The 14985-nt window shown below is 43.9% G+C and overlaps 1 protein-coding gene across 2 annotated transcripts; it reads left to right on the top strand.

Moving 5' to 3' along the window:
• Window positions 1–506: 506 nt before the first annotated feature.
• On the top strand, window positions 507–12286 carry LOC148360370 (procollagen galactosyltransferase 1-like). 2 transcript variants are annotated; one of them, XM_088341178.1, is made up of 12 exons: window positions 507–1023; window positions 2572–2682; window positions 2764–2881; window positions 5695–5829; window positions 6192–6396; window positions 6502–6621; window positions 7308–7384; window positions 7450–7556; window positions 7633–7771; window positions 9451–9578; window positions 10242–10448; window positions 11828–12286. In XM_088341178.1, exons 1-12 carry the CDS (start codon window positions 725–727, stop codon window positions 12096–12098), a joined length of 1917 nt encoding a protein of 638 aa, XP_088197304.1. In that variant the 5' UTR covers window positions 507–724; the 3' UTR covers window positions 12099–12286. The 2 variants fall into 2 exon arrangements, with proteins under 2 accessions (XP_088197304.1, XP_088197305.1); XM_088341179.1 differs by having other exon boundaries at window positions 509–1023; window positions 7639–7771.
• The last annotated feature ends 2699 nt before the right edge of the window (window positions 12287–14985 follow it).

The following is a 14985-nucleotide window of genomic DNA, read 5'->3' as shown; positions in this document are numbered from 1 at the left end:
GGGGCAGTGGCAGGTGCCCCGCGTCAGCAATCGTGACATTCAGAGCACGTTCAACATCCTTTATGAAACAAACCCTAAATCGAATCGCTCGGCGATTCGGTTAACAACAGAATGACGCGCTCGAAAACGTCGATCACAATTTATCGAACGACTCAGGTATGGCATCGCTGTTTAAAGAGACAACGTGGACTATTGGACCGCTAGAGGTTGCTTTTGTGTCGTGCGACCAAAAAAAACGAGTGGCACGGAGCACAAGGAAGATAACAAACTATGGAAGACTTGAAGTGACCAAACTGCACCATTTTTTGGCCCAGTCTTTCACTTGGCGTTTGCTTTTTGGGCAGCAAGATTGAAAAAAAAATCACGTCAGCTCCCTTTAGAGACGCATCGTTTTCTAGTTATTCAAATGAATACGGCTCTTTTAATGAATTATTTTTTTACACTAGGGGGCGCTAAATAATAGCCAATGTCCCCTTAAGTTGCCAAACTAGCAGCCTCTGGCGTGTCTCAGCGAGTGAGCCAGCGATGCATGCAAACTCCACAGGAAGGCTCGATCTTATGACTTCAGAACGGTGCCGCACACGCACTAACCACTGCTCCTCCGTGCCGTCCCAATTCGAGGCCATCCTTTGAATGCGCTAGTGCCCCCCCCCCCTTGAATTTTGTTGGGACAAGCAGTTCCTCCCCTGGAATTCTGCCAGGCAAACTCGAACCTCCCCCTTGAATGACGACCACTCCTCATCTCCAAACCCGTCGTCTTCGGCCAGCCGCCCGCCCGCCGCGCTCCACGGCTTCTCCCACGGCCATGCCCCGTATTTTCCGCCTTCTCCCCGCCCTGTTGTTGATCTCCTTTCCGGCTCCGTGTCCGGGCTACTTCCCCGAGGAGCGCGGGAGCCCCGAGTCGCCTCTCCTGGCCCCCCGCGTGCTGGTGGCGCTCGTCTGCCGCAACTCGGCGCACTCCTTGCCGCTTTTTCTCGGAGCTTTAGAGAGACTTCGCTATCCCAAGGACCGCCTCGCTTTGTGGTAAGCATTCTTCTCTTCTCCTTCAAATGGAGATTTATTAAAGTTCGCCATGTTCTGATTCGCCCCGGATTCATTCCCACCCTCCCTTATTTCATGCCACATCTTCAAATACGTCAAGTGGAAAAAAAACGCCTGGAACATATGCTCACTACTCGAGCTTAAAATATAACAGAGCTTGCTAAATAAAACGATGGATTTCGGGGGAAGTTCACATTTCGTTCTGATGAATAAAGGAGCGAAATCTTCTCCGGGATGACAACATTGGCACTCGTCGCTTGGCGATGACGTCACAGTGACTTAAAAGTTCGGAGTCGAGTTTGCTATAGAACTCCATCGGCATACGTTTGGCCCGCGGGCCGGATCAAGCTTGCCAAGGGTTTTAATACAACCTAGAGATAAACGAGCTGCACTTTGAAATATGTCACCCCTGAGCCACTAGTCCGGCCCCCATGAGATTCTTTTTTTCCTGGCACGTGGCCCCCAAATTGCTAAAATCCCTTCGAAAGCCCTGTTTTAAAGTAAGTTGAGTCTGTTGTCAAGCTGGGCTTTGTAGTAGCGATTTTTAATCCGGCAGAGGGCGCCGAGACCGTTTTTATAAAAAATAATAAGACTTTGTGAAAAGAAAAGTATTTGATTTCATATTTTTCAATTTAAAACCATAGATCAGGGCTCTCCCACCTTTTTTTCAAGCACTGAGCTTCTTTTTGTTACTAATTAGCGCAAAGGTCGCCCACTTCCGTATCCATTTCTAACATAGCAACTTAGCTACGTTGCCTGCTAAATCGCTAAAAAGTCACATGATAGTTAGCTAGTAAACAGATAAAAAAAAACAGAAAGGAGCTAGAAAGCTAGTTTAACACATAAAAAAACAACTAAATAGCTAGATATTAGGCTAAAAAAGCTAGTTAGCTAGCCAGGAAGAAAGCCAAAATATAGCTTGATAAATAGCAAAAAAAAGCTCAAATGTTAGCTAAATAGTATTAGAATATGTAAAACCGAGCTAGATAGCTTGCTAAAGAGCTCAAAATGTAGGAAAATGGTTGGCTACAAAGCTAAATAAGTAGCCAGATAGTTAGCTAAAAAACTGCACATATATTTTTTCGCTCACTCGTTTTCAAAAACCCATAAATTAGAATTGAGTTTGTTGTATTTTCTGTACAAATAAATGATCACAAAGATGAATAAATAAATGTGTTTATGACATGAATAGATTCTCATTTTATTCTCTTCACGAATTGCTTAAAAAATACTATAAATACTTGAAGAGATTATTTTTCTTTATGAAGCCCAAAAACTGGAACTGATTGATTTGAATTTCTAAAGTAACAACTAGTCTTATTATCACTGGGTTATTAAAAAAAGAGTTCAATGGAGTCCGTCAATCAGTGAAAATACACCCATTTTCTTTTTAGAAATGGCCATAAGCCACCAGAGGCACCTCAGTTGGCCTTAGGGGGCGCCACCTCGGGGAGACCTCTGCCATAACCGAACAATATAGGCTGACTGTGAATGTATTTTGTCTGGTGTGCGTTCCTTATTCGGCCACAGGGTGGCGACAGATCACAACGTGGACAACACCACGTCCGTCCTGGGAGAGTGGCTCGCCAAAGTCCAAAATCTTTACCACGACGTGGACTGGAGACCCGATGATGGATCCAGGTACTAGAACCCGTCCGCTAGCAGGATCCAAAGAAGTTCTCTGGTCCCAAAAGCTCTTGGACGCCCTTTGTTCTTTTTTAGCGCCTTTGAGGACGAGACGGGGCCCAAACACTGGAACAATCTCCGTTACGAGCATGTGATGAAGCTTCGTCAGGGGGCTTTGGAGAGCGCCCGGGAGGCCTGGGCCGACTACCTGCTGGTATGGCAACGTTCCACGCGTTCAAATATTTGATCCTAAACAGTCCTCGGCCATGTCATTAGCTCTAGGTACTCGCTACTTCTTGGATAAAGTCACCGAGTTAGTCACTGAATGACACTATACTCAAAGTAACCAGTTACCAGGGAAAGTAACTATTCCTGTTGTATATAAAAGGAATTGGACCTTTTTGGAGTAGTATTTCAGTCAGTTGAACAGAGAAGAACAGACGGGTAGTTGTGTTCTAGAACCTTGTCATCGTTATTGCACCTCACCAGCAACACGTTTCTCCTACATTTGGAGGGCCAGAAAAAAAACAGTAAACAATATCATCAAATGACACTTTCGGCAGTAAACGATATAAAGAGACAATTGGTCAAGTAGACATTTCAAGTGTATTGTTAACGCAAAAAGTAAACAGTTCAAGAATTCAAGGGGTGTTTTGAATACATAAAATAAATCAAACTGCAAAAACCCGAGACAACTGGTCAATTAGAAACGTGCAACTGCACTTCTTCAGCCTGGTAACTGAGTGGCAAGCAGCTCATGGTGTCCGCTGCTTAAAGATGACTGGGATGGGCTCCAGCCACCCTATTGAGGATAAGCGGCGTGGACAATGAATGGACTTCAAATATTTTGTTGACAAGAAATGTCAATCGTAAGGCAGTATAATATGACTATCTAGTCTCGTTCTATCGTTACTGAACATGCGTGGCGTGTCACCTTATATTTACAGTTGTATATTAAAAAAAACCCCAATGTGTTACATGACTCCGGAACTGTAAAAAACAACTCTGTTACAAGAAAGCTTGAACCTTCATCTGTCATTAGGAAAACAAAGTATGCACAATGAAGCAAAATCTGATCAATATTGCCATGTGACGTAGTGCCGATGTGTAAAAGCAAGACACAGCGCTTTTTTCAAGGATTTATAGACTGCAGCCTTAGCAAAGCTCCCCAGAAGAGGGCACCGCCGACTTCCATTTAATTTAGATATCAATCGGGTATAATTCAGCTCAAATCCCTATCCGAGACGTACCCAAACTCAATTGAATGTCGTTCTTCAATGTTTAGAGAAAATGGACGCTTTTGCTTTTATTTCACCGTCAACGTTTTGTCCCTCTTGAAAGTGCCGGGTGGACGGGTGTCTTTATGCAGCTAACCACCTCAAACAGGATGATACATGGAGAGCAGGTGGACTTCGAATGGGCGGACTAAAAGGTCTTTCAGGGTCAGAATTCTAAAGGATACACAGGTGTTCAAATACCTATTTGCAGCTGTATCACACAAACAAATTGTTAAAAAAATCATGCATTGTGATTTCTGGATTTTTCTTTTTAGTTTATCTCTCACTGTGGACATGACAATTGCAGAACCCTCCATGATTAATAAGTGGGAGAAATTGCAAAATAGCGTGTGTGTGTGTGTGAACATATTTTACTGTTATTTCCTGACTAAAAACGGCAATTTTTGTCACAAACCTTCAACCCTGCAGTTGATGCAACGATGCGCCTTATTGGTGCATTTCTTCTAACGGTCGCCAGGGGGCGTCTGAGCAGTGAAGTTAAGGGTGAGACAGGTAGAATATATGTGTGGAGGAAGACGCAGGTTTAATGTAACTTTGCGCTTTGTGCATGAATAAAACTAGCCTGAACAGACCCTCATCATGGAAAAGGTGTCCATCGAAGGAGGAGCACTGACCAGCAGCTTCAAATCCGGTGCGCCTTAGTTTGAATTTTAGATAGATAGATAGATAGATACTTTATTCATCCCCAAAGGGAAATTCCCATTTCCAGCAGCATCCCTTCGCTGAGAACAATACAATAATAAAGCAAAAAGAATACAATATACAAATACCCAGTGTGACGTGCAAATGCCCACTGTAGGGTGTTATATAGAATAACTAAATAGTGCTACACAGAATACATATTGCAATAAAATTCGGTAATATGCAATGTAGGGGGTGTGGTTTCATGTGGGCTTTTACTCTGCCGGGTAGAGTTAAAGAGCCTCAAGGCATGAGGAAGAAAAGATCTCTTCAGTCTGTCCGTAGTACAAGACAGTGACAGCAGTCTGTCGCTGAAACTGCTCTTCTGTCTGGAGATAATGCTGTGTAGTGGATACAGTACAGTACATGTCTCATTTGGTTTGATAGCTCTAATATCTGAATGCTTTCGATAAACACAAGAGCGTTTTGCTTGAAAAAAATAACATGAATTGCAAAAACATTGAACTTATGCATGAACGATGCAAGAACTTTTCAGCCCCCCATCCAAGTGATTGCATGACCATCGTGGACGTGCACAAACCTCATCTCTCTCCGTCCAGACGTTTACAAAGGCACTTTCTAGTTTTTCACAATAAAAATTGTTACAAGGTCTCAGACAGACCCAAACGCGGGACACAAGGGACGTGGCCTAACCCCACGAGGTTGACGTTTATTTAAACGGCAACATCTAAAGACTTTACTGGCGAGAGGGGGAACCGGGATCGCAGAGGAAGAGATCTCGAAAGGGGATCTTGGGGTGGAGACGACATGGAAATGGAGACACTGGAATACCTTTTAAGAAGAGGGTTGGAGTGGAACAACTGCAATGTGAAGGGAATTAAAGGAGGAGGTCGCGGAAGGAGGAGCTTGTCGTAACGGTGAGTGAAAGTCTTCAGGAATCAGAACGGTTAAGCAAAGTGAGGTGGGAGCCCGGAGTATTTCGAGCAGAGGAAACACCCGGGGAGAGGGAAAGCAAAGGGATCGGTGAATAAACCACGATATTTTGTGGTCTTTTCTTGATAGTTTAGTTTTGTTTTGCCGGCGACAGGTTTCCGACTGCGACAACCTGCTAACCAACCGGGACGTGTTGTGGAAACTCATGCGAGAAAACAAAACAATCGTGGCCCCCATGTTGGAGTCCAGAGGCGCCTACTCCAACTTCTGGTGTGGCATGACTTCGCAGGTAAACAAAGATATATATATATATATATATATATATATATATATATATATATTAATCAAGTTCAATTAATCTTTGGGTTACAAATCAACACTTTAGTGGTTCAAATCTTTATTTTACAGCCGGAGTATCTGCTCACTTCCCGTAGATGAAGGGGCCCTGGTATGAGTGCGCTTGTGTGCACTCTTGGGAAAAGGAAATGTCTCGAGAACAAATTGTGGGACTTTTTCTTGGTTTGGCAGAGTATGCATGGGAACGGCTAGGGAAAAACGTTATTTGTAGCAGGGTAGGACCTACAATGTGCTGCTGAATTGTCTTTTTGGAGAGTCCAGAGAGCAGGGAATGACAATCTTCAATGTGTGCAGGGTTACTACAAGCGAACGGCGGCCTACGTTCCAATAAGGAAGCACGAGAGAGCGGGCTGTTTCGCCGTCCCGATGGTCCACTCCACCTTTTTGCTGGATTTACGCAAAGAAGCTTCTCGCCATTTAGCCTTTTACCCGCCACACCCGGAATACGCTTGGGCCCTCGACGACGTCATCGTTTTCGCCCACTCGGCTCGGACGGCGGGTGAGATGGGGGAGGGGCCGCATTGGGGTGGTGACCCGTGGGGGAGGGGACCCGTTCTTTTTTTTTTAACCGTTCATTTTTTGACATTTGTGTGATTTTCTTCAGGCGTCCAGATGTACGTGTGCAACAAGGAGATCTACGGTTACCTTCCGGTGCCCGTGCGTTCGCACGCCACTTTGGTGGACGAGGCCGACAGTTTCCTGCACACTCATCTTGAGATCATGCGTGAGTTTCCCCGCTTCTTTTCGATCCAAAATCATTGGGAAGCGACGGCTATGGGTTTTTCAGGACCAATACCCATGATTAGTATCGAGAAGAGGCCTATAGCCCATATTTGGAGCCAATATTCCGTTTTTTTTTTTTCAGTTTTGTGAAGATTCAATATTCTTGAAACCACAGATTTGTAACCATCGGCTTGTCTTTCTGCGGTTGATAGTGTCATCCCTTTGGTTGTCATCTGCTCCATCTGCTGCCGGAGGCTTTCGAATCGATTTAGAACGCTCGACCGTCTTAAAAAGTCAGTGAAACTGGCAGTTAGAATGCCAGTTGAATAGGCGTTGGCAGATCATCGAGGAAATTGGCACCATCAAGTGAAAGGCACTTGAAAGTTCTTTCTAATAATGATTAGTGCTTTTTTTTGTTGAAACACCTTATCCGTTTTGTGAACGTGTTGTAGCGGCATGGTATAGACTCAACAAAATGTCCTTCAACTGTTGAGCAGCCAAGAATGGATTTTTTTCAAAAATCTCCAATTTTTCCAATTTTTTTCCAATATTGAACTCCAGTGTATAGATTGCTGTTTATTCGTGTAGTTAAAGCTCTCTCTAGCGGTTGCTTTGTTGGCAGCCTTCCGTTTGTGACGGGCGTGTTTTTAGGCCACCTATCAATCTTTCTGTCGTTTTCTTCCAAAGTGAGAAATCCCCCGCTGGAAACTTCTGGCTTTTTATCACTGCCCCCCAAGCAAGGCGACAAGATGGGCTTCGACGAGGTACTTTTTTCCCGTTGCCGCGTCGACGAGTTTTTTTTATGATTTTTTTTCCTTTTCCATTTCAGGTTTTTATGATCAATCTGGAGCGACGAGCGGACAGGCGGCAGCGAATGTTGAGGACCCTTCAACAAATGGAGCTCACTTGCAAAGTGGTCGCAGCCGTGGACGGAAAGTAGGTCGTTTGCGAGCGGCTAACTGCTAGCTGGAATTACGACACACTGGCACTTTAAAAGAGCATTTTCTTCGAGCGTCAGGGCCCTGAACAAGAGCCGCATCGAGTCGATGGGGATTCGGATGCTGCCCGGCTACAAAGACCCGTATCATGGCCGACCTCTCACCAAAGGGGAACTGGGATGCTTCCTCTCCCATTACGACATCTGGAACGAGGTAAGAAAATTTTGTCTTCACGCCAAAGACGGAAACAGAAAAAAATACTTTTTTATTGAGGCACGGGTGAAGAAATGAAGAGATTGTTTTGACAATCAGAATGCAAAACAAAATGCGATATGCAAATCAGTGTTTCGGGCTCCGTAAAAATAGCCTGATGAACAATTAAGCTCTAGTGGTCTAGTTGTACAGGTGACACCCGATCCTATCTCATTATCATAAACCATGCTTAATTTTCTAATTTCTTTATTTTTCTACTATTGGAGTGAAGAGAAAATTGCTCTAAATACTATTCATTTATTCTTTTAGAACTTCACTCAGTGGTTACTGATTCGGCCAGCTGGTGGTGCTCACGATTTACCACCTGAATGAGTTCCCAAATAGTCTTTTTTTTTTTGTCCCTGTAATTTTAAGAAGGAAGCAATTGTCACAACATTTAGTATTTTTAGCTTTAAGGTACTGATTTTTTTATTTGGATAATGATCGATCAGTCCAATGGAAAAATAGTATGGACGCACAAATAAATAATGCACGCGGTTTGATTCTTATGAACTACGATTTATTTACACGGCAAGGAAAATTAAATCAAAAGAAAGAACAAAGGATATTGTTGACCCGAGAAACGCGCATGTCTAATCAACAAAAGAGAAAGCGTGTGGGGGAAAATGGAGTCGGAGATGAATAGAGATGGCAACGTTGTCATTTCTTAGAGAAACGACGGATTCTTTATCGTTGTGCCTAATTTGAGAAATGTCTCTAACCGATGCGTATCAGGCTTCACAGCTACAGAAAACCCAGGAATGATCTTCTCCATTTCATGCCCAAATGACCTTAATGAACAAGGCCGGTTTTGTGAGTCGTGTCTGCCAGCGGCAGGAAGCGTTTGCCCTGTAGCCTGTCAAGGCTACTGGACTTCCTCACTGACAGACGTGAGGAGGGTGACGAGGACAGCAGAGAAAATCATCGGGACTTCTCTTCCCTCCATTCAGGACATTGGCCAGAAGCGCTGCCTATCCCAAGCTAAGAACATTATCAGGGACCCCTCTCACCCCCATCATGAACTGTTCACTCTGCTAGCCTCTGGGAAGAGGTACTGCAGTGTGCGGTGCAGGACCACCAGGTTCCACAATAGTCTTGTCCCCCTGGCCATTAGAATGTTAAATGGTCACTCAAACACATAGTAAATCTAAACTGCTGCTAATCTGTACATCTGTGGGTTCTGTTTGACTTTTTGCACTACTGGCAGTTCTTTATAGCTAGCCACTCCTTGCACATCTGTTTCTCTGCACTATTGTACTTACAGCGTTATTGTTACAGTGTTATTGTTCTGTTTACCTGACTGCCCATTTTGCACATCTGGTTGGCTACTCCTCTTGCACTATTTGCGCTACTGTAAAATACTATACATAGCCATAATTATTTAGTATATTATTAGCACTCAATACTACAACTCAATACAACATTTTATTTATATCTGTACATTCAAGGAAACTGTGCGGGTCAGATGTATCGACATTTCGTTCTGTATACACGTGTACTAGAATGACAATAAAGTAGATCTGAATCTGAATCTGAAGTGAATAGCTCTTCTGGCAGAACACTGATCTCCCTGTTTTCCTCTTCAAATCCACAACATGTACAAGTCATTTTCCGCACTCTGAAGTTTTTTGACTTTGCAGATAGTCGATCGCGCATTGCGAACGTCCTTGGTGATTGAGGACGACCTCCGCTTTGAGATTTTCTTCAAGCGCCGTCTGCAGGCTTTGCTGCAGGAGGTCACCACAAACCGACTGGACTGGGATCTCATGTGAGAATTCACTTTGTTCCTTTCTTTGATAGAAATCCTCTTTTGGCATCTCTCATCTGCTTTTTCCAAATTAACAGGATGCAAATACTTGGATCCCTTGTTTTTCACGGTTAGTAGGGACCAGTACCCCATGCGATAAGCCCAAATCAGAAAAGTAGCCCCTGATACTCCCATTTTAGAACACCCTCTGTCCGCCCTCGCTCACAGCAATAGTTGGCTACGGATAACAGATTGTGTCCCCGCAGGTGCTGCTCATTTAAGGGCAAACAGCTGCCATGCAACAATAGTCTACTAGGAATAATGGATCACGGCCCAAACAATGCAGTTCATTTTAGGTGGGCCACAACGGCACATTTCGGCAGCCTGAAGCTCTGCCCGACCCTGCTTTCAGCAATAGTGGATTAGGCGTAATGGATCATGGCTACAACTGCATTTCCAATCTTAGCTGGGCCAGAACAGCACACCGACAGAAAAAAGTGCCTTCTGCTGGTCCTCACTGGCAGCAATATGGGAGTGGGGACAAAGGGTGGGGGTTCATTTTACATGTAAATAACGGCAAAAAAAAAAAGCCACAAGACCAGAGGAAAATGCGCTCTTCTGGCCTGGGCTCTTAGCAATATGCCATGGGGGATAACGGATGCGGGAATATTTGATTTTGTGCAGTTACATCGGTCGCAAACGCATGCAAGTGGACCGTCCGGAGAAGTCTGTAGCGGGCGTTCGCAACCTCGTCGAGGCCGACTATTCCTATTGGACGTTGGGCTACATGCTGTCGCTGGCGGGGGCCCGAAAGCTCCTAGGGGCCCGGCCCCTCAACAAAGTCATCCCCGTCGATGAGTTCCTCCCGGTCATGTATGACAAACATCCCGTGTGAGTAAAGCCCTACACTCACTTGTCTATCTAGATCAGGAGCGTGCAGCATTTGGAATCGCAAGGGGCCCGCAATGGGCCCATCCTGGTGACCTAGACAATAGCTCTCATTTATGAATAACTATACATGCAGACATCTACATGTTACATTTTTTTTAAATCAATTCGAAATGATCACAATTAAAGCAAAATGCAGGTTTTGTGCGGGGCTTTAAATCCTCGCTTGAATTTGAATGCTGCGTTTTCAAGGTTTTAAAAGTTCTTGAATTTTTGGTGAATTACTTGTAAATGCTAGAATCTGTTGCCATCTTTCTCAGGTCAAGTGTTGGGCTCGGGTTAGGAGCTAGGGGTTTCTAGCTTCCAATAAGGGTTTTAAACTTATTTTATGATTCCAAAATTGGATTGTGGCTAGCCTCAGGAACTAAGGTTTAAGCTCCCTATTAGGGTAATAAACTGAATTTAGGGATATTAAATAGGGTTGGGCTACGGTTACAGCTAGAGTAAGGTGTAAGTGTAGGCTTAAGAACTAGGGTTTGAGCTCCATATTATGAATTTTGGGATTTACAGTTTGGAACAGGGTTAGGGCTAAAGTTTGAGCTGCAAGTTGAGGTTTTAAACGGATATAAGGTTCCGAAATAAGGTTGAGGCTAAAGTAAGGGTTTAAAACTGAGGTTAATGCTCCCATTCTTTTGAGCTGCACTGGTTTTCTTCTCTTATTGGTACTGGAAAAATTGGGAAATGGGCTTGAATTTGGCCCAAAAAGGGTGTAAGATCACTGAAAATGATATATTAGGTCCCCTTAGGCAAATATGGTTTTGTTCACCGTGGACGTAGTTCAGTATATCAGGCGGCTTAGGTCGTCCAAAGATCTGAAAATAAGGGGTGTCTTTGGGGACGAAGGGTACGTCGTATGAGGTTCCTTCCTTTTGACAGTCTGTAGCTGGAAAGAATAGATTAGATGAGATCCAACTTTATTGTTATTGCACAAGTCACAAATACAAAGCAACAAAATGCAGTTTGCATCCAACTCGAAGTGCATAGCAGCGTATAAATATAAATATTTATGTATAAAAGTGCAGTAGCAAACTATATACAGTATATGGCTATGTAAGAAGGACACGGTCGCGCGATAAATATTATGTGGATAGTATGGAACAAGTATGTAGGGATTAAAAGCAGGTTATTCACTATGAAAGGACTATAAAGATTTAAAGATTCAAATATGTAAGATTAAGAAAAGGAGAGTGGGCGTGTATTTGTAGCAAAGAGATTGGCCCTATAGACGACAATTGCAGCACATGGCAGCCTAGCTAAAAGGGTCTTGCGCATCTGTAAGAGTCTATGGCTACAAGAAAGTTAAGAAGCAATTTTTCTTTCAGTTCCGACTATACGAAGCACTTCCCGGAGCGCAACCTCCGAGCCTTCTCGGCGGAGCCCCTGCTGGTTTACCCGACTCATTACACGGGGGACGAGGGCTACATCAGCGACACGGAGACCTCGGTGGTCTGGAACAATGAGACCAGTAAGACGGACTGGGACCGGGCCAATTCCAGAAAGACTCAAGAACAGGCCCTGATCAGCCCGCGGGCCCGGAATTCGGACGTCCCGCAGTCCCAACTGGATGACTGGAGCGCCCGAGACGAGTTGTGAGGCTTCGGGCACAGCGACGGAGCGAACCGACGAGACGGACCGGACTGGGGCTTCCGTCGAAATTTCAACTGTCTGATTGACTATGAGAACCGGAGGTTTATTTCTTTCACCTCGAAAAAAAAAAATCCATTTTTTTTCTCATTCCAGTTTGAAAGCAAAAACCTCTAGAAATAAAGCATCGCACACACCGAGAAGACGCTCGATTGAATGTCCAAAACGATTGTCGAGTCGAAAAAGATTCCGATGTTGCCGGCATATACTGTACATTTTCTCATTTTAAGGATGATTATTTTTGTACTTTTCTTTTACAAAACAAAAAACACTTTCTTTTTGTCTTTCTAGTTTTATAATAATAATAATAACACATTGTATGTCGAAGCGCCTTTCAGGACACCTAAGGTCGCTGTACATATGAGTAAGACAGTAAAACAAGCAAGTCCTAAATAGCCAATTAAATACATTATCGTTAAAAGGGGCAGTGTGTGAGGCATATGGTCAAGAATAGGCAAGTCTGAAAAGGTGAGTTTTGAGTTTTTTCAGCTTTTTAAAAATTTTCCTCTTCATTTTCTTTTTCTCTTTGTGTCTGTTTTTATTTTTCGGTCCCTCTCTCTCGGTTTTCTGCCTTACTTTCTTCCATTCTTTCTCAATTTTTATTTCTTCTCTTTTTCTCTCTCTCTTTCCCCACTCTTTATTTTTCACACTCATTTTTCTCTTTCTTTCTCTCTTCCTGTCTCTGTCTCTCACTCTTTCAGTCTTTATTTCATTTCTCTCTTATTTTATTTTTCTTTCTCTTTATTTTTCTCTTTTTTGTTTATGTCTTTTATCTGTCCTTTTGTCTTTGACTGACAAGGATACATTGACAAACTAACTTACCTATTGTAAATCAGATAGTGCTTTGTTGGATTTCCTTCTCCAGTAAGGAAGTTATCCAGTGGCGTCAAAGTTTTTTGGCGCTGTTTGAGAATGTTTAATGATCATTTGCGCCAACTTTTTGCTTGGATAAAAATCCAGGTCATGGTAGAAGGCAGACATCACACTCGCATGCGTATTCTGATGAATCTCATTGGCCAAGAGAGACGGAAAGAATCCTTTAAGACTATACTTCTTACCATTCTTACCGCTCCTGCAACTATTGGTAGAAACAAGGAGTTACACTCCTGGCCTAAATGTGTTCAAAAAGTGAACCTAGCTGGATGTTCTTGTGAAAAGAGCCACATCTGGCTCGCGAGCCATACCTTCCCGACCCCTGCTTACAAAATGTTGTTTTTGTCATAGCCCACCCTCCTAGTTTAAATGGGATTGTCAGCCATTTGACTGCACACTTGACAACTCAAGTCGAGTCATTTTCCTTTTTTTGGCCCTTAATTACAAGAAGTCCCAAATGGCTGTACATAGAACAGACTATTATTACGCTATCCCCTGATCTAAAACCTACATGAGGGCATGGAAAAACTCTACCTTAGTACTGTATGAGGAAATCAAGAAACCTTGAGAATGGGCCGCACATAAGCGAATCCCCCTTCCAGGACGACCATGCAAAAAGGGATGATGCAAGGGCATCGACAGACAGTACACAGACATCATCCAGACCAAATATTGGTCCTTCGAAAGCTATAGAATAGAAGTGTGTTTTAAGCCTAGATTTCAACCGTTCCACTGAGGTTGCAGATGGAATCTCAGAGGGCACCAGTACCTGCGGATTTGTTCTCGGCTCTTGGGATCACTAGCGGACCGGCATTTTCTGCGCAAAGGCAGGAACCTAGGGGTGGATTCAATCTGAAATATATGAGGGGGCAGGTCCATGCATCATTTTGTATCATACCAGCAGAACCTTAAAGTCGCATCTTAAACATACAGGGAGCCAATGCTGTTAAGCCAAAATTGGGGTCATGTGATCAAACTTTCTTGTCTTAGTTAAAAGCCCTGCTGCAGCATTTTGTATCAGCTGCAGGCTCTTAATGCTAGACTTGGGGAGATCGGGAGTAGGGCTTGAATAATAATCTCAGCATCTGAATGGGACAGCAAATAACTCATTTCTGCAACACTGCGAATGCGGAAAAGAAGCCGTTTTAGTCATATTCGAAAGCAATATAAAAAAAGCCAAAAATGTAAAAAGAAAAAAAAGAGATCATCTAGAAGGGAATCAGCTCTCGACTGGCGGCGAGCCGGCCGGTAAAGCCGTTTCGTTCAAGAACGACACGACGGGCACCTGTTGCAAACAGACAAGACGCTTTTGATGCTTTTCTTTCATTCGGAGAGTGAGCGGGTTCCAAACGACTGCCCCAAATCATGAAAATCAAAAAGGTTTTTGAAACAGCTTGTTGGGCAACTAGCATGCATGCTAATTGCTCTTGTGATGACAGGGTGTCTTTGCAAGCCTCTTTTCCACTGCACGCTTTCCGCTCACGTGGCTTAGTACTTTTTGGAGTCTCCTTTTCCATGTCAAAGAAAAATATTTCTAGGTGTTGTAGTGGGTTGTACATAATTCACCCACGGAACTATTGTTTAGTTAGCGAGTTCCTAGGGGGACTCTTAATTCGACCGGTTCTAGCCACTCTCGTGTGTTTGTTTTGGTTATCGCAAGTTTACATGTTATTAAAGCAGCGTCCGTTGGCACCTTTGTTTGACACTCCGCCTACGACTCCCGTCCCTGCTCGCTACATTGGTGACCCCGACATTAGTCTCGTGGAAGTTTCCGAGGCTGTGCATACTACTGAGCATACCGTCATGGCATACGCGCCCGTTCTCAAGCTCCCCGAGTTCTGGGAGTCATCAGCGCTAACGTGGTTCGCACAAGCAGAAGCTCGATTCGCCCTGCACGGAATCACTAACGATGACTCTCGCTATTACCACGTGGTGTCTGCTCTGGGGAGCTCAACTGCAGCCA

Source organism: Urocampus carinirostris, chromosome 8, assembly GCF_059441175.1.
Source record: "Urocampus carinirostris isolate Australia breed hairy pipefish chromosome 8, RoL_Ucar_1.0, whole genome shotgun sequence".
NCBI lineage: Eukaryota > Metazoa > Chordata > Actinopteri > Syngnathiformes > Syngnathidae > Urocampus > Urocampus carinirostris.
Note: the sequence above shows the minus strand (reverse complement) of the source record. Positions and strands in the feature narration are given on the sequence as shown.